General features: G+C 35.1%; 1 protein-coding gene across 2 annotated transcripts in view; it reads left to right on the top strand.

Annotated features, from left to right (window-relative positions):
• ADK (adenosine kinase) overlaps positions 1 to 19,811 on the top strand; it is a 485,627-nt gene that overhangs the window by 56,157 nt on the left and 409,659 nt on the right. For both annotated transcript variants that reach the window (XM_024741096.1, XM_024741087.1), the window contains exon 3: positions 11,539 to 11,592. In XM_024741096.1, coding sequence (XP_024596864.1) covers positions 11,539 to 11,592 — 54 coding nt within the window. The remainder of the gene's footprint in view (positions 1 to 11,538; positions 11,593 to 19,811) is intronic.

The following is a 19,811-nucleotide window of genomic DNA, read 5'->3' as shown; positions in this document are numbered from 1 at the left end:
TTATAGATGAATTTGGGAAAAATGAGATCTTTAACATATGAGTTTTTCTATCTATACATGTATTTCTCCATTTAGTTTATGTATTCTTTTATATATTTCAATAACAGATAGGCTCTAAGTACATTAGATACAGGGTTGCAAAATGAATAGTTTTGATTTTTTAGACTTACACATCTTATGGAGTGGTCATTGCTAAATTTGTTAGCTTCAAAAATTATAAAAATAAATGATTCTTGGAAAAAATTCAAACCACGTAGAAGCGATTAAAAGTAAAAATGAAATCTGGGGTAACTTACTGTCTCTGCAGCAGCGGTCCACTAGTACTTTCTGCAATGCTGGAAATGTTGTATATCTGTGTTTTCCAATATGGTAACCAGTAGTCACATTTAGCTTTGAATGTTTGAAGTGTGGTTAGTGCAACTGATGTGTTTTTTTTTTTTGGGCTGTGCCGCAAGGCCTGTGGGATCTTAGTTCCCCGACCAGGGATCAAACCCGTGCCCCCTGCAGTGGAAGCACAGAGTCTTAACCACTGGACCGCCAGGGAAGTCTGACCACTGATGTATTGAATTTTAAAATTTTATTTTATTTTAATTAATTTAAATTCAAATAGTAATGTGATTAGTGGTTATAGTATTAGACACTGTAGCTTAGGTCTTATTGCAAAATTTAGTTTTCTTCATAAGTGTACATTTTTGTTAGGTTTATTCTAGGTATTTTTAAAATATAGTTGTTGCTATTGTGAGTAGAATTTTTTTCAATAACTTTTTTAGATTATTTGTGGTATTTGGAAAGGCTACTGAATTTTGAATATTTCCTTTAGCTTAGTTACCTTTGCCCTTCATTAAAAGAAAGATGATCTTTGGCTATTTTGATTTTTTTTTAATGAATTCTAGATTCTTAGAATTTGAAATAAACTGGTATTGAAATTTGCATTTGAAATAAACTCTGAATCTTTATATTATTTCATATTAAGTAATTGGTTTTGAGTTGTTCTGGAGCTTCTTCAAATAGGACCTAAATTATGGACGCTAAATGAACATAGACTCATTTATGAAGATTTCATTTTGCCCCAGATATTATAAGATGGTATTCCTCGTGGCTTCTCTGATTTTCAGACCTGATTTTTTTTTTTTTTAAACAACCTTGGTCTGTCTGTCTTTTTTCTTTTTTCATATTTATTTATTTATTTGGCTGCACTGGGTCATTCGTTGTGGCATATGGAATCTTTAGTTGAGACATGTGGGATCTAGTTCCCAAACCAGGGATCGAACGCAGGCCCTCTGCATTGGGAGTGCAGAGTCTTAGCCACTGGACCACCAGGGAAGTACCTCCAGACCTGACTTTTGAGGAAATATTGAGGAAAATGGTATTCTTAAGGCTTACCTAAGCATGGATTCATTTTTAACAGTTCATTTGAGCTCAGTATACATTTTTTGGAGCACCTGCTTTGTGGTCAGCATTTTGCCAAATACTGGGACTACAGTGTTAAATAAATTTCTTGCCTTTAAGCAGCTAGTAGTGTAATTGAGGAGACAAATGTAGAAAGAAATTGATTCATATACTGTGGCATTATAGAATACAGGTTAAGATTGTGCTCTGGAGTGACTTGTAGTTGTGTGACTTTGGTTATATTTCTTAATCTGTGGAAGCTCAGTTTCCTTGTGAATAAAATAGCAATATTATAGTAGGAATATTAAAATAGGAGTATTATAATGTGAGGATTGAATGAGATAATTTATGTATTTGCCATGTGCTAGCTAATATTATTGGCTACCAGAGAGCTTGGAATGTCTCACATCTCTGTTACAGACAGTGGAGACAACTTGAGGGGGGTTAATAAGCAGGCGGATGACATGGTCAGATTCACGTTTAGAATTCTGTAAATCACTGTGTCTGCAGTATGTCAGAGAATTTGAGGAGATAAATTAGAGGAGGCTGTAGTGATAGACGTGTTGCGAGATGGTGACCTAATCATTACAGTTAGGAGACAATGGGAGAAAGTTCAATAATACTTCAGTGTTATAAAGTTAAGACTTGATGATTGATTTAATGAAAAGGGCAAAGGAGTCAGGGATGACATTCCAATGTTTAGTTTTGGTAAATGACTAGATGTTATTTATAACTGAGTTAGGGAGTATGGGAGGGGGAGGACATGTTAGAGGGGATGGAGAGATTGAGTTGTTTTGTTCATGCATGAGATGAATGTGTGATATCTAGGTGGGCATATTTAGGAGAGAGTTTGATTTATGTTTCTGGTGGGTAGAGGATTCATGGTGGGAGAGACGTGTAATAAACATTATATTTAATTGTAATTTGACATAATGCCATTCAATAAATGTTAGCTATTTTTACCATTATCATCATCATCATCACCACCATTGCTGCCACCATTATTATATAGGTAGTGTTTAAAGCAACCAATAGATAAGCCTTTCTAGAGGAAGGGCATAAAGTAAAAGGAGAAGTGGGGTGGAAGATAGAACATTTAATGGATGGGTAGATGAAGAAGTATGGTAGGAGATGGAGAAGAAATGGTGAACTTGTAGCAGGAGAACTAAGATAAGGTCTCACAAAGAATAGTGACTTTGTATGGCAGAGTGGTTAATAATATCAGATGTAACAGATTGGTAACATAAAGCCTACAGGAGTCCACTGGACTTGACAATAGGATGTCAGTGGTGACCTCAGCTAAGTAAATCACAGTGGAGTGACATGTAGGGACAGAATCCAGACTAAAATGTACTTAGAAATATATAGGAAATGTGATACAACGTGGGCTAGTTTTGTTCATGTGGCCCAAGAGCCAAGTGGTGACATCTTACAAGTACCAAATTTAAAAAATTTCCTTTAATGAAAATATGTGGCTGGTTGTTACGAATAATTATCAATGATTTTTTTAAAATACAAAGAGTATAGTTCTATGTGCTTAGGTTTAAATCTAGCTTAATTATTATTTCCTCCAGCTTTCTCTAATTGAGTTTTAATCCTCATCTAGTTGTTTTTTTTTTTTTTTTTTGGGTACGCGGTCCTCTCACTGTTGTGGTCTCTCCCATTGCGGAGCACAGGCTCCAGATGCGCAGGCTCAGCGGCCATGGCTCACGGGCCTAGCCACTCCGCGGCATGTGGGATCTTCCCAGACTGGGGCACGAACCCATGTCCCCCGCATCGGCAGGCGGACTCTCAACCACTGTGCCACTAGGGAAGCCCCCCCTCATCTAGTTTTTTAATGAGAATTTAAAATATTATTTTCATAAACCTTGTAACTTATTGCTGTTATTTGCATTCAAACCCCATGGTTTATTCTTTTAAAAAATTAATTAATTAGTTAATTAATTTTTGGCTGCCTTGGGTCTTTGTTGCTGCCCGAGGGCGTTCTTTAGTTGCGGTGAGCGGGGGCTACTCTTCATTGCGGTGCGTGGGCTTCTCATTGCGGTGGCTTCTCTTGTCGCGGAGCATGGGCTCTAGGTGCACAGGCTTCAGTAATTGTGGCTCGCAGGCTCTAGAGCACAGGCTCAGTAGTCGTGGCACACCGGCCTAGTTGCTCCGCAGCATGTGGGATCTTCCAGGACCAGGGCTCGAACCCACGTCCCCTGCATTGGCAGGCAGATTCTTAACCAGTGTGCCATGAGGGAAGCCCCCCATGGTTTACTCTTAATCTGTTTCTTTATAAGCCTCTTAAATTTCAGCTTTAGTGAAAGCTGAAATATTAGTGGATTAACACTTTGGATCTCCTTTTTCTTCCTTTCTGTTTTTTTTTTTGTATTTTTTTAAATTGAAGTATAGTTGATTTACAATGTTGTGTTAATTACTGTTGTACAGTAAAGTGATTCAGTTATACATATATATACCTTCCTTTTTTAATATTCTTTTCCATTATGGTTTATCGCAAGATATTGAATATAGTTCTCTGTGCTTTCTAATATGGTTTTTTTTTTTTTTAATTTGCTTTTTTTTTTGGCTGTACTGCGCATCTTGCGGGATCTTAGTTCCCTGACCATGGATTGAACCTGGCCCCTGGGCAGTGAAAGCACAGAGTCCTAACCACTGGACTGCCAGGGAATTCCCTCTAATATGTTCTTATAAAAAAATATTTATTTTGGCTGCACTGGGTCTTAGTTGCACCATGCGGGATCTTCATTGCAGCACGTGGGATCTTTAGTTGTGGCATGTGAACTTCTTAGTTGCACCATGCAACCTCTTATTTGTAGCATGCATGCAGGATCTAGTTCCCTGATCAGGAATCAGACCGGGTCCCCTGCATTGGGAGTGTGGAGTCTTACCCACTGGACCACCAGGGAAGTCCCTCTAATATGTTTGAATCAACTTTTATTTTACAATTGCAAGAGCCATTTAAACATGTTATGTTGTTTAAAATCTCACTATATCCACATTATCTGTATGATTGATTCTGTCAACTTCATAAAACTTAACAGGAACCATTAGGGTTCTTTGGTTTATATGGTAATATTTGTAGATTTCTAGAATTTTACTCATTTAATTCTCACAGGGCAATCTTAGTTGCAAGTATTTATGGAATATTTTATTATCATCCTGCTATATAGCAAGTCTTAGCTTGACGTTACTATCTGTGACATTGGTAGGGCATTTCATTTATGACTGGGCTGTTCTGGACTTCACAGTCTCTTCAAGGACCTTTCTGAGCCTGAAATTCTAAGTTATGCTAATCTTCAGGGAAAGAACACATCTGAATAAATAGTGTCTGTTTCAGTTTCTTACAAAAGGCCCAAACTTTGTTTTATTACTGTTACTTGTACACTACTGTTGTTCTAGCGTATCTCAATAGTTATCTATAATGTATTAATACATTTTATTTATGTGTTCAGATACTTAATTATAAACCTAAATAATAATACCATTTTCCCATTGCCCATGGTAGGAATGCCATTATTGGATTTTATTCTTTCTTTGCTTCAAGAGTGTCTTCCTTAAATAGCTCAGACAGGATTGAGGGAAGTATTTCTCCTCCTTCTCCTCTCCCCTCCTCCTGTGTCCCCTCTACCCCTCCTTCTCCCTCCCTTCCCACTTCCCTTCTTCCTACTTACTTGTCACCTGTTGCTGTCAATATTTATATAATAAAGTATTTAAATTAAGTTTATTTAAATTTTTTTGTACAAGAAAAGTTTTCATGTAATCTTTGGAGGCTTACAAGTTCATTGGTTGAAAAGTTTAAGTGGAAACTGTATCCGGATGAGTATCATAACCACATTCTAAAGTGTTGTATGTAATTGTTTTTAACATAGCTTTTCTAATTTCAAAATAATATCCTTATTATGTACATTTTAAAAACACAAAGAAAAAATAAAAATCATATGCAATTATATATAATATTTTGATATATATGTTTCCAATTCTTTTTGGGAGTATATTGCAAGCTTTTTCTTTTTTTAAAAAAAATTATTCATTCATTCATTTATTCATTCATTCTGGCCGCGCTGGGTCTTAGTTGTGGCATGCGGGATTTTTTTTTTTTGTAAATTTGTTTATTTTATTTATTTATTTTTGGCTGCGTTGGGTCTTTGTTGCTGCCCATGGGCTTTCTCTAGTTTCAGTGAGTGGAGGCTACTCTTCATCGGTGCGCGGGCTTCTCGTTGCAGTGGCTTCTCTTGCTGCGGAGCACGGGCTCTAGGCTGCGGGCTTCAGTAGCTGTGGCACGCAGGCTCAGTAGTTGTGACGCACAGGCTTAGTTGCTCTGTGGCATGTGGGATCTTCCCGGACCAGGGATTGAGCCCATGTCCCCTGCATTGGCAGGTGGATTCTTAACCACTGTGCCACCAGGCAAGTTCCAGGATTTTTTTTTTTTTCATTTGTGGCATGCGGACTTCTTACTTGCGTCATGCAAACTCTTAGTTGCAGCATGTGTGCAGGATCTAGTTTCCTGACCAGGGATCAAACCTGGGCCCCCTGCCCTGGGAGCACGGAGTCTTACCCACTGGACCACTAGGGAAGTCCCTCTCCTTTTTTTTAAAAAAAACAATATTGAACCATTTCCCCATGGTTGAACTGTAATTTACTGATGCAGTTGGATACGTTTTGGATGGTGTAATAGTTTACAGTTTTACTTTTCCATAAATTATGCTCTAGTTGACATCCTTGTATACAACTGCCTGATGTTTCCTTAATGGAAATTTGTAGTTGTGCAGTTGTTTCAAAACAAGTGAAATACTTTAACAACCCCCCGCCCCCACCAATCTACTTTTGAGCTAATTTAATTATTCATTTGGTAGAGGTGGAGGCATTCCAAGAAAGGGGGGAGGGGTGAGCCTTTATATCTGTTAAATAATATGCTGGGCCCTTTTCAAGTATTATCTTTTTTTTTGTTTTTTTAAAATTTGTTTATTTTATTTATCTTTGGCTGTGTTGGGTCTTCTTGTTGCCCGGGGACTTTCTCTAGTTGTGGTGAGTGGGGGCTGCTCTTCGTTGCGGTGCGTGGGCTTCTCATTGGAGTGGCTTCTCTTGTTGCGGAGCACAGGCTCTAGGGGCGCAGGCTTCAGTAGTTGTGGCACACGGGCTCATTAGTTGTGGCACATGGGCTTAGTTGCTCCATGGCATGTGGGATCTTCCCAGACCAGGGATCGAACCCGTGTCCCCTGCATTGGCAGGCAGATTCTTAACCACTGCACCGCCACCAGGGAAGCCCCCTGAAGTATTATCTTTTTTGATCCACATAGCAACTCTGTCACATAGGTAGTTTTATCCTCTTTAGAGAAATTAAATGGCTTGTCTACTTAATGGCAGAATCAGGACAATGACACAGGTCTTTGACTTTCAATCTAATGTAGTTTCACTGACTCAGAGGCTCTCTTTGTGGAGACTAGAGGCAGGGTAAAGAGGGCCCTTCCCTGTGCTCTCTCCTGCTTCCTCATTTTCTGCTGATTGGTGTGTATTTCTTTTCCTTCTGGTAAATTCAGGTAGAAAAAAGGTTGAGAACTACCACTATACCATTTTGCTGTCTCTGGCTTTTTTAGGGACTATGTTCATGTTTGAATCAAGAAATGGATATAAAAGTAGAACATCTGTTTAATCATGTTTTTAGGAAACAAAACCCAACTAAAAAATAGTCTGTGCTTTGTATTATTTTGGAAAAGACATAGTAGAAAGTTGAAATACAGCGCTCTACTTTCTACTTCCTACTAAGTTGAATTTTCCTTTTGACGTTTATTAATTTAAAACTGAATACTCAGAGAATAAGTTAAATGTAATAGATTCAAAAGGCTGTGTATCTTTTTTTTCTGCCAACAGCAGTTAGGTTGGCAGAACAGCATACATTAAATGAAAATAAGAACTACATACAATTATAGCCCCACATTTAAACAAACATTTAACAAACAAACATTAACATTAAATGTTTCAGTGAGAAATAGCTCCATTTCATTAGTAAGAATTAGGGACCTGATGGTGTATTTACTTTTACATTTATAATTCTAATTTATATCTTGCCTACTTCCGAAATAAATTTGAGGCAGTCCTTTTAGTATATAACTGTGTCCTCAAACCTAGCAGTCTGACTGATTCTGGGTAGTATATGTATAGGTCAGGTTCTTAAGAAGAAGGGTGCAAGAGTCAAGGAAGAGATAAGCAAGATAAAATTGTTAAAAAGCAGCAAAGATGAAGAAATGTAAAGGTTATTGAGATCTGATGGAAAATACCCTGGTTTGGGGCAGGGGAAAATCAGATCAGAGACAGAAATACTATGGGAAGACTGAATGAACATTTTGAAGTTTGGGGTTAGAGAACTAATTTGCCTGGAGGGTAGTGCAAAATGGATCTTGCAAATTTATTGTTGAGGACCTGAAGATGTACTCTGTGAATCTGGCGAGTAGAATTTCCCTTTGGGTGATTTGATCACAATTAGGCTATCCTAGTCTGCTTCTTGGCTATACTATGGATCTTTTTTACGGGCCACCTTCACTATTCCCTTCAAATTCTTGTCCTCAGACTTTAAAAGGGAAGGTTGTTCATGGGGAAGGAGCAAAGAAGAGATGAAATAGGAGAGGAAGAGAAAGTTGGGCAACAGATAAAAGCTGTCCGTTTTTTGACTCTCTTATGAAGGAGACTTATTACTCCCTCTTTTCTTTATTATAATAAACATTATACTTAACTTTATTGTAATACTTATCACACTATGAGCAGTTACTTTTATTCTGATTTGTCTACTGAATTGTGAGGTCCTTAAGGGCAAGAAATGTTTGTTCTTTCTCTTTTACTAACCAGCTAGAGAAAGAAGGAAAGTAACATTGAGGTCCTATTTTATATGTACCAAGCACTTTGCTAAGACATAGATATCATCAAATCCACTGGTTGAAACTTTTTAGCTTCCGTAAAAATTTTTTTTTTTTTTTTTTTGCGGTACGCGGGTCTCTCACTGTTGTGGCCTCTCCCGTTGCGGAGCACAGGCTCCAGACGCACAGGCTCAGCGGCCATGGCCTATGGGCCCAGCTGCTCCGCGGCATGTGGGATCTTCCCAGACTGGGGCACGAACCCGTGTCCCCTGCATCGGCAGGCGGACTCTCAACCACTGCGCCACCAGGGAAGCCCCATAAAAATGTTTCAATGAACAAGTACTTCCTCACTCATTAAATTAATATTTATGATTTTTATATTGTAATGTTAAATAAAACTGATAAATCACTCTTAGTGCATACTAAATACCATTGTGGTTTGATATCTACCATGATTCATTTATAAAAAGACACAAACAGGCTCTTTTTAAACATTTAAAAAATTTATATTCCTTTCTCTGTTTAAATTCGTATCTCTATTACACTTTTCCCCACCAGATTTTATCCTTATGTGGTGTATTTTTATGCATGGATTATGTTTTGCATGTAATATACTATGCATACATTATGAAGGCAATATATTTCTATGCATGAAAGCCTTTCGTGCATATTGATCACCCTATTGTATGTCTCTGCAACATATATGTATGTGAAGTCAAGTTTAAAAAAAATTTCCTAGATTTTAAATTGTAATTAGCATATAGTAAAACAACATAAATGTATTAAAATGTTAAATCATTATTAAACAAGAAAATAAGTTATTTTGGAAATGCATGTTGGGTGAAGCATGAGATGGGTGAAGCTGATCTTCAGTGTTTTTCAATTAATTCAACCTTTTGTAGATAAATAATACTCAATGCTGCAATAAGACAATGGTCAGCATCAATTTTATTTCCCCCTTTTTTCTTTAAGAGGTGTAAATTCTGAGCAATTTGTTTACATAATTAATTGAATGGTAATGCACAGTTTTGTTTTAGTAGTTGTCACTCAGTTATTTGAGCTCTTCTGTCATCAAATGATTTATCATCAAAATTATTTTTATTTATCTGTCAGCTGGTAATTTGATTAAGTCCTTCTTCAGTTTCGTTGAAAGCAAAGACTAGAAACCACCTGACTTGCCAGGGTCATTAGAGTCATTAGAGATGTGCAGTTCTGGGATGTATACCAAAAAAGGCTTTATTAAGTCTTCTTAATATAATTATATTAGGTAGTAATTATATCTATTAGTGTTTTACTTATAGGCATTGTTCAGGAGCTATTGAGAAAAGCTAAATATTGTTAACTTCAGTATACCTATGTCAAAAGGATATTTTTTTGATAAGATGTTTTTATCAGCTGCCTTAAACATTTTTTTTTTTTTTTTTTTTTTTGCCTTAAACATGTTTTAACCAAAGCCATTTATTCAGTTTAAAGCCATTGTCTGCCTTGGAACCTTGCTGGCAAAACTGTTCTTTCATTGTCAAAACAATCAGATTGACTTTCATGATCTAAGAAGTCTGACTTTATTTTTCAGTTCAAATAAATGATTTGATTTGTGTTCCTGTGACAGCCATGTTTGATATTTAATCCTTGGTAGATAAATGGAAGGCAAGGAGACTTGTTTTAAAAGTGTGTTGCTTGGGGCTTCCCTGGTGGTGCAGTGGTTGAGAGTCCCCCTGCCGATACAGGGGACGCGGGTTCGTGTCCCGGTCCGGGAAGATCCCACATGCTTCAGAGCAGCTGGGCCCGTGAGCCATGGCCGCTGAGCCTGCGCCTCTGGAGCCTGTGCTCCGCAACGGGAGAAGCCACAACAGTGAGAGGCTCAAGTACCGCAAAAAAAAAAAAAGTGTGTTGCTTGGAAGAACTGTCTTTCTTGTTCTTTTTAGAAACTCTCTGAGCTTTGCTTCACAGAACTCTCCCTGAAAAGTAATGTAATCTTGGATGATGAACATGGGCTAGAAATGATGAACTTTTTAAATGAAAATTGTAACCAACTTCTGCCCCATTCTATAATATATCTGAAAATAGAACATCCTATCACAATTACTCATTTTTAATTTCTATCTTCATTCTTTACAGTAATTATAGAACAGGAAGCCCTATAGTCAGTTTGTAGTACTTTAAGTAAAGAAGGCTTTGCAGACAAAATATTATGAATCATTCCTTGTTTAATACTTCAGAGATTTTTATATCTAGGCAATGCAGTACGGTTTCATTCAGGATGGATGAGAGGTATGCCATTCTTTTTATAAAGTGAGTAAAGACTTGTGGAAGGGGAGTCAAGTAAGGAGAATTTGGATGACCTCTCCGTTTAGACCTCTGATCCATTGTCAGGGAGATTAGTTTTAGGAAAGGAATGAATACAAGTGGAAATTGAAGACCTGTCCATTGTTTATCTATTTCAGTGTACTCCTCAGAGAGTCTGTTTACCTTCAGTAGTATAAATATATGATATTGGAAGATCCCTGTTCTAATATTTATGGTAGCCTCTATTTTATAGCCAGGGAAACTTAGACTTAAAGAGGTGAAAGAATTGGCTGTGGTCATTAAGCTAGTAAATGGTTTAGTCAAGAACTCCAAAACTTACTTTTCCTCATATGTCTCACTACCTAGTACATAGTCTGGTACACACAGATGTTTGCTATGTATTTAATAAAAGAATAACTTCATATTGTTTTGTGAACTATTAAATACTTAACATTTTAGTAGTCTCTTGAATTTTGAACTGCTGCGTGAAAGTAACAGATGATTCACTACAGAAGAATATTGAAGATAACTCATATTTTTAAAGTATGATCAAGTTCATCTCCCTTTAGTTCTTGAGGTGGTGTCTGTGGAAGTGACTAATAGACCATCAAAGAACTTAGGCACTTTGGGGGACTTCCCTGGTGGTCCATTGGGTATCCGTGCTCCCAATGCAGGGGGCCTGGGTTCAATCCTTAGTCAGGGAACTAGATCCTGCATGCATGCCGCAACTAAGAAGTCTGCATGCTGCAACTAAAAGATACTGCATGCTGCAATGAAGGTCCCACGTGCCTCAACTAAGACCCGGTGCATCCTAAATAAATAAATAAATACTAAAAAAAAAAAGAACTTAGGCAGTTTTAAATGTTTTATCAATTAAGATAGAGACCTGTTAACAGTGTAGTAGTGTTTATTTGATAGGGGTCAACTGGCTGTATGTTGATATCACAGTCAGATGTCCATGAGGCAAACGTATGTTTATATGACCAGTATATTTTTGTTTCTGTGTTAACAGGTATTCTCTTAAACTGAATGACCAAATCTTGGCTGAAGAGAAACACAAGGAACTGTAAGTGCATTAAACCCTAGGCTGTACATAATTTACTCTGTCTATGGAGTAGATACATGTAAACAATCTGATTTTTAAAACTCTGTGGGGTATAAAATATAAAGATGTAATCAATATTATGACCTTAATCCTAGTAGGATTAGGATAATTTATACTACATAAGGTTAACACAGGAAATAATTGTTCCTATGCACACATTAGAATATGGAGTATTGTATCCCATCCTCTAGACTAAGGGCATATTCGGAAATAGGTCGTTTCATCTTCTTTCCCCAGATAAAATGTTAAATTGTCATTGTTAATTTTGGCTCTTGCTCAGTTGACTTCCACCCTTTGCTTAAGGTGGAGAAATATAATTTTGTTCGTTGTCTTATGAAAAAGTAAATGCCTAACTCTGTTTAGCACAAGGTAAAGCACTTTAAATATAAATAAAATTTTGTTCCTTTAAAAAATTTTAATGTTTGTAGGATCCTATCTTTCGGGTAGGTTAGCTGTATACATGATTCTGGGATATCTCTGTTGCTATTTTTCTGCCCTGTGGTAGTATCTAAAAAGATTACTACCTCACAGGGACTGTGAGGTTTTTAGTTAAAAATTACAGACTTGGGAGTTTAAAAAAATTCATCTTAGGGACTTCCCTGGCAGTCCATTGGTTAAGACTTCGCCTTCCAACGCAGGGGGTGTGGGTTCGATCCTTGGTCAGGGAGCTAAGATCCCACATGCCTCAGGGCTAAAAAATGAAAACATAAAAAACAAAAGCAGTATTGTAACAAATTCATTAAGGACTTAAAAAAAATGGTCCACGTCAAAAAAAAAATCTTAAAAAAAAATTTCATCTCTTTTCAATATCATAGGTTTGTCCAAAGAGGGAAGCTAAAATAAAGTATATGCTTCTGTTTTCTAGTAGGCTACTTTTTTTTTCTCCATTGTGCAGTAAGAAAGTTCTGATAATTGTAATTATTATTGAAACACCTAATGTCAAATAATAATGTAGAATTAAGTTTGAGGAATTTGAGGCTAACTACGTCTACAGGTTGGACCTCACTTATTATTATTATTATTTTTTAATTGAAGTATAGTTGATTTACAGTGTTGTACGGACTGCGCTTATTATTGATGATAGTCAGCGTTCTATCTATCCTTTTTATAAATACATGGGTGAATTTTACAAACTTCCTTGGGAGTTTTCTTAATGTTTGACACTCTCTTATGTTAAAGATATTTTAATATCTAACTCAAGTCCCTCATGGTTTAGTTTAAATGTAATCTTCATTTGTACTCAAGTGATGGAGAATAACTTTTTCTGTAGATTGAGTGCTTCAAGATTATTATTTTCTTCTCAAGGTTAAGTAATGATTTTTCTGAGTACTTTTTAAGGTTCTATTTACAAACATTGTCCTGAATCTTTTCCAAATTATTTTCTTTCTTCTGTCTTATAGAAGAGATTATAGTAAGTGTTAATTGTAAAATGGTAGGCTCAATGTGTAAGAAAAGGATTTAAGAGTTCTTAGAGTTGATATATCCCATTGTTATGCTAGCCTTTCATCAGTATTTTTATATTTGTTATGTCTTCATTTGATTATAATCTCCATCGTGGGTTCTCAAATTTATTGTTAAGGAATTTTATATAATTTCTTTCTTTACTGCCTAGTCAATGAGGGTAGGTGATTGTAACTGTACCATTGGTTGGTTGCTTACTTATAGGTTTGGTAACAGAACTTTTTTGTTTTGGGAATTAGGTAGTCAACCTAGAGGTTCCTTTGGCCCTCAGAGACTATGACCAATATTAAAAATACCAGAAAACTGCAATACTGTGAATATTTTCATATTATTTAATATGTAACCCATATGAATGTGTTAATTCATTTACAGTTTCTTTAGCTGTCTGTGATATAGTTCACCCCCATGGATAGACTGATTTTTTTCTTAGATTTTATTATGAAAAATTTTAAATGTATAGTATATAATTACCCATATACTCGCCACCTAGATTTTATCATTAACATTTTACTCTCTTTTTCACCTTATCCATTCTTTTGTCTATCCATTACTTCATCTGCTTTTTGAATGCATTTCAAAAATAAATTGCAGACATCAATATGTTTCCCCATAAATATTTCAACATGCATACCATCACCTAGAATTCAATAGTTTAGAATTTTTTGCCTTTACCTGTAAATATTTTCATACAGTGAAATGCACAGATCTTAAGTGTACATTTGCTGAGTTTTGAAAAGTGCGTAAATGTTCGTAACCCAGTTCTCTATCAAGAAATTCCCTTATGCCTCTTTGTAGTCACTCTCTGCTCCTACCCTCTGAGAGGTAACCCTTATTATGATTTTTTTTCTACTATAGATTAAGTTTTTCCTGTTCTGGAATTTCTTATTAATGGAATCATATGTACGTTATGTTTTATATAATACTTCTTTCACTCAGTATAATATTTTTTAGATTCTTTCATGTATTAGTTAATTTTTTTATTGCTGATTAACATTCCATGATTTATCTGTTTTCTTATTGGTGGGCGTCTAGGCTGTTTCATTTGGATACTGTGAATAAAGTTGCTGTTAATATTTTTGTATAAGTCTTTGTGAACATGTTTTTATTTCTCATGGATAATTACTCAGGAATAGATTTGCTGCTGAGTCACTAGGGTAATAGTATATTTGGTTCTATAAGGAACTACTAGATTTTCTTTTAAAGTGGTACCGTTTTACATTCCTACCAGCAATATAAGAGAGTTCTAGTTGCTCTACATCCTCATCAACATTTGGTATTTGTTGGTCTTGCTAATTTTAGCTATTCTGGTGGATATGTAGTGGTATCTCAGAGTGGTTTAATTTGTATTTCCATGATGACTAATGATATTGAGTACTTTTTCATTAGCTTATTGGCCATGTGTATTTTCTTTGGTGAAGAGTCTGTTCACATCTTTTGCTGATGAAAAAAATTAGATTGTTTTCTCCTTTTATTGATGACTTGTTGGAATTCTTTATATATTCTGGATACCAGTCAATGTCAGATGTATGTTTTACAATTTTTTTCCTCTAATCCCAGGCTTACCATTTTTTCTTAATAGTGCCTTTTGATAAGCAAGTTTAAAATTTTTATAGTCTAATTTATCACTTTTTACCTTTATGATTATTACTTTGTTCATCTAAAAAACCTTTGCCCTCAACTTATGAAGGTACTCTTATTTATATTTTTCTTTAAAAACTGTATGATTTGAGCTGTTTTGTTTAGGTCTATGATCTATTATGCATTAATATTTGTATATGATGTGAGGTAGATTCCAATGTTCATTCTCCTTTATCTATATGGATATCTAGTTATTTCAGCACTATTTGCTGAATAGACTTTATTTGTCCACTGAATTGTTTTGTTGCCTTTGTTGAAAATAAAATAACTGTAGAAATATGGGTTTATCCTGTTCCGTTGATTTACTTGTCACTCTTTATGCTAGTCACACAGTATAGTAAGTATTGAAGTCAGGTGCTGTAAGTCCTCCCACTTTGGTCTTCATTTACAAGATTGCTTTGGATGTACTAGATCCTTTACATTGCCATATATTTTAGAATCAGTATATCAGTTTCCTCAGAAAAACCTTTTGGGATTATCATGGGGATGTTGAATCTATTTGAGAGAGAATTGACATCTTAACAGTATTTAGTCTGTCTTTTAATTTCTCTCAGCAGTGCTTTGTAGTTCTCAGTGAAGAAGTTTTGCTTGTCTTTAGGCCAAATGAATTTTAATACAAGCCTTGCTTTATGACTATGAATTTCGAAACAAAAGATTGAGGGTTTCAAATTATATTTTCACCTAGAATGTGTTAAATTTGGATAGATGATTTTTTTTTTCTCACAGTGCCTGATATGTCTTCTGGATATTCCGTAGCAGACCTTTGGTAGGGCAGTCCTGTCTCGTTAACGGTATCAGGTATAAAACATACTAGCTGAGTGTAAATAATATGTACTTTTCCAGAATTTTCTTTCTTTTATGTTAAGCCACTTGGAATATCTTCTGGATTTGATTGTTATATACTTTTTCTTGTCAGTGTCCTTGCAGATTTTTATTCCTCTTTGAATATATTATAATATATACATATATTCAAGTATGTATATTCAAATATGTATATAATATATAATATACATAGTAATTATTTTATAAGTTAGCATTTATCACTAAAAGTATATTGGAGTTATTATTTTTCTACCATAACTACATACTTAGCTGTGTAGGAAAATTAGTGATGTCCCTAATCTTTGCCAGCTATGGTTAAAATGAATATCATTAGGCCATACCACAGACTGGAAAAGAGAGATAGGTATTTAGCTCAAATCTGTCATAATTCTTAGAGAAACTCTTCAAGGTGTGTAGTGTGATGATAGATTAATAGCTCAAATTTTTAATCTAATGGAAGTGCTCTGGAAAAAAAAATTGTATGGCGTTATGACAGGAAAAATACATTTTATTGATTGAAGCAGATTTTCAGGTTAGACCTTTTCTTTTGTCACTATTTAGCACTAAAAAATCACATCTTTTCTAGGTTACTCTTTGCTTTACTTACTTTATTTCAATTAAAAAAAGATGTTGGAAAGGAGTCTAAATCTTATTAGGAGCCAAATGACCTGTGTGCATACTTAATATATACAAATTTTATAGAAAACACAAAATTTTCAATTCTCTTAAAAAGCAAGTGCCACACTATTGGATTAATCTTAAATGAGCTATTCTCTTTTTCTAGTGCAATTAACTAAATTAACTCTGTGGAATATTATGCAGTTTTTAATTTTATTTTATTTAACATCTTTATTGGAGTGTATTTGCTTTACAATGGTGTGTTAGTTTCTGCTTTATAACAAAGTGAAACAGCTATACATATACATATATCCCCATATCTCTTCCCTCTTGCATCTCCCTCCCTCCTACCCTCCCTATCCCACCTTTCTAGGTGGTCACAAAGCACCGAGCTGATCTCCCTGTGCTATGCGGCTGCTTCCCACTAGCTATCGATTTTACATTTGGTAATGTATATATGTGTTAGCATACGGTATTTGTTTTTCTCTTTCTATGCAGTTATTAAAATGTTTTTAGGAAAATATTTAATATCGTGATGATTTAAGTAGGTGAAAAAGATTGCTTGTAGATATCATAAAAGAGAATTGTAGTAGAATAGTAGATCTGTGGGTGATTGATAATGGGTGAATTTTATTCTTTGTACTTTTGTGTGTGTTTTATTTATTTATTTATTTATTTATGGCTGCGTTGGGTCTTCATTACTGCACACGGGCTTTTTTCTAGTTGTGGCAAGTGGGGGCTACTCTTCGTTGTGGTGTGTGGGCTTCTCACTGCGGTGGCTTCTCTTGTTGTGGAGCATGGGCTCTAGGTGCACGGGCTTCAGTAGTTGTGGCATGTGGGCTCAGTAGTTGTGGCACATGGGTTTAGTTGCTCGGCAGCATGTGGGGTCTTCCCCGACCAGGGCTCGAACCCGTGTCCCCTGCATTGGCAGGCGGATTCTTAACTACTGCACCACCAGGGAAGCCCTATGCTGTTCTAAATATGAAGTATATTTTCCCTTTTGTTACTGAATGAATTCTCCTTATTGACTATTTTTTTACGTCAAAATTGAATTATTTTGTTAGAATTACCCCTTGAATTTAAAAGTTTTATCTTGGAATAAGTATATTTAAGTTTTTATTGGTTTAGGATTATGATGAAAGGGAAGAAAATAAATGAATTATGTAAGAGGTATGAAGCAGGAGTCTTGGAAAGGACACTCTTAGACCTTAATCTTTGGTTCAGTGTAAAAATATTATAATTTCTTAGAGAACAATGCCAATTTCTAAACCAGCAGGGGAGATTTTTAAGTATTTTAAGTGGCATGTTTCAGAACATGTTTAGAGCCCTTAGAGACAATCAGTAACATCTGATATGCTCTTAAATTCATTATTATTGATGGTGTGGCTTTGAAAATATCAAGATTGTCTTGTAAGAGTAGTGTTAGAACTGATTGCCTATAAAGCTGATAGATTTTGTTCATGGCAAATGCCAAAGAGAAAAAAAACGCCTGGGAAGTGAAAAGTCAAAATTGAAATAAAGAACATCTAGGACCAGCAACAAGGTTAAGTGGTTAATATGATTTCAATATTCATAAAAGCTGCAGTATTTTAAATACCATGAACATTTTTATGATCCCTTTCTCAGGGCCCACTTTCTTTTACATATTTTAAGTTATAGAATTTAAGATTCTAGAAATGAACCCTATAACTAATTATTCATATTTTATGATGAATGGGTGAGATCCACATGGTAAAGTGACTTGCTATAGATTAGATTAGTGCTTTGCTCTTTTATTATTATCCATTAAGCAAATAGTTTCTTTAATTAGCTACTTCTCTTTTAGTCTATTCTGTAATCCCTCTGAATATAGTTTTTGAGTTTCAGGCATAAAATTGTTCAGAAAAAAATGGTAATGGTCTTTTTTGCTTTCTACCTCTTTGATTTTTTTAGTGGGGAAGGGTTAGGTGGTTCCTGAAACTTTATCCAGACCTTTTCAGTCCAAGTGTAGTTCATTGATCTTTTGCTACAAATAATTTACTTGACAGTATTTTACTATGTGGTGTCAATAGGGTGAATTTATTCGGGTCACCATGGGTTGAATAGAGTAGAAATTGCTGTGTTGAATTCTTTTTTCTTCTTGGTTACAACAGACAAGAATATTTTGAGAGTGCAGCTATGACAGATACCTACCTGAAAAACAATGTAAGGGTTATGCCGACATGGTCTATATTCCCTTAAGGATTGAGTCAGACTATTTGGGAATGATATGAATTTAGGAGTTTTGGGGAACTTTAGTATCTGTTAGCAGCTAATCTAGTTCTTGAAAACTACTAACTATATATAATTAGTATTTTCTCTACTAACTATAATTAGTGTTTTCTTTTTGGAAAGTATTGAAAAATTGAATAACACTTAAGAGCAAGGAAAGAGGACATTTCTTTAATTACTTTTATGCTCTAATTTAATCCTCACAGCAACCCTATGAGGTAGGTATTCTAATCATTCCCATTTTACAGGAAACTAAGGCTTGGAGAGCCTCTATTACTTATAGTAGGAAAGTTAGGTTCCAATTTGATTTCGGATCTTTTTTATTGCTTTTTACTTTGCTTTAAGTTCAGTGACTTAGGAAAAAGAATGTTCTAAAAAATTCTTTAGAAGAATGATATTATTTAAAACACATTTACTTCACAAACTATTTATGGTGGATGTTATATTTCGTTAGTTTTAATATGATTTACTAGAAAAATACCATAGTTTGTAGGTAATACTGTGGTTTTTTTGGGGTTGGCTGATGGCTAAGGTGTAAAACCTTAGAGGATAATCTGAGCTTAAGTTGATGACTAGAAATCCAGTATTTCCAACCAAATAGGTCTTCTTCTTGAAGTTCTGTGTATTATAAATTTATTCCTTGTGATGCTAGCTCCCTCTGTAGAACTTCATTAAGATTGCAACTTGGCTTTTTCAATCATTTTGCAAAGTGATTGAAGCATTATCTAGAATAGATTTAAAATTTTTCTTATAAAATTTTACTTTATATTCTGATCACTTCCAAGTGTTTTTTCTTGTGAAGATGTTACCTTTATAAAAATGTCTTACTTTATATATACTAAATTTTAGTAGCATATACAAAGGGAAACCATCTTCCCCAAATATTCCTATTACTTTAATGTTTTTTTGTTTGTGAAGGCCAGAGACACTTGTGATTTCTTCATCTGTAGGGTCTGTGTTGGGTAAGACCAGAGGAGGTAGAAAAAAACCAATGTAAGATTTGAAAAAAAACTTTTTTGGAAGTGTAACTGGTTTCCATATATCATATTTGAAATGATCTTTTTTAAAGAGTTTTTTCATTGTTAAATTGGATGAGAAAATGGTCATTAAGGGAATTTTTTGGGGGGAGAGGGTCTTGCAGAAAGGAGACAAACAAAATTTCTGCGTGCTAGAAAGATTCATTTATTTTCAAATTGAATTCAACAAAGAAAATCAAAGAAATGCAGAAAATATGCTTCACATACACAGTTTCCATAAACTTGTGTTCTTGTAGGAAAATCCTTTATTATCAAATCCTACCACCAGTTCTCCTCTGTGTGAGTGTGCATACTTCTTTCACCACTACTTTTTCTCCTTTCTCTTCCAAATTATTTTCTATTTAAAATATTAAA

The sequence above is a fragment of the Neophocaena asiaeorientalis genome, unplaced genomic scaffold, assembly GCF_003031525.2.
Source record: "Neophocaena asiaeorientalis asiaeorientalis breed wild unplaced genomic scaffold, Neophocaena_asiaeorientalis_V1.1 scaffold484, whole genome shotgun sequence".
Classification (NCBI taxonomy): Eukaryota; Metazoa; Chordata; class Mammalia; order Artiodactyla; family Phocoenidae; genus Neophocaena; species Neophocaena asiaeorientalis.
The sequence above is the reverse complement of the archived record's forward strand: the minus strand, read 5'-3'. Positions and strand labels throughout refer to the sequence as shown.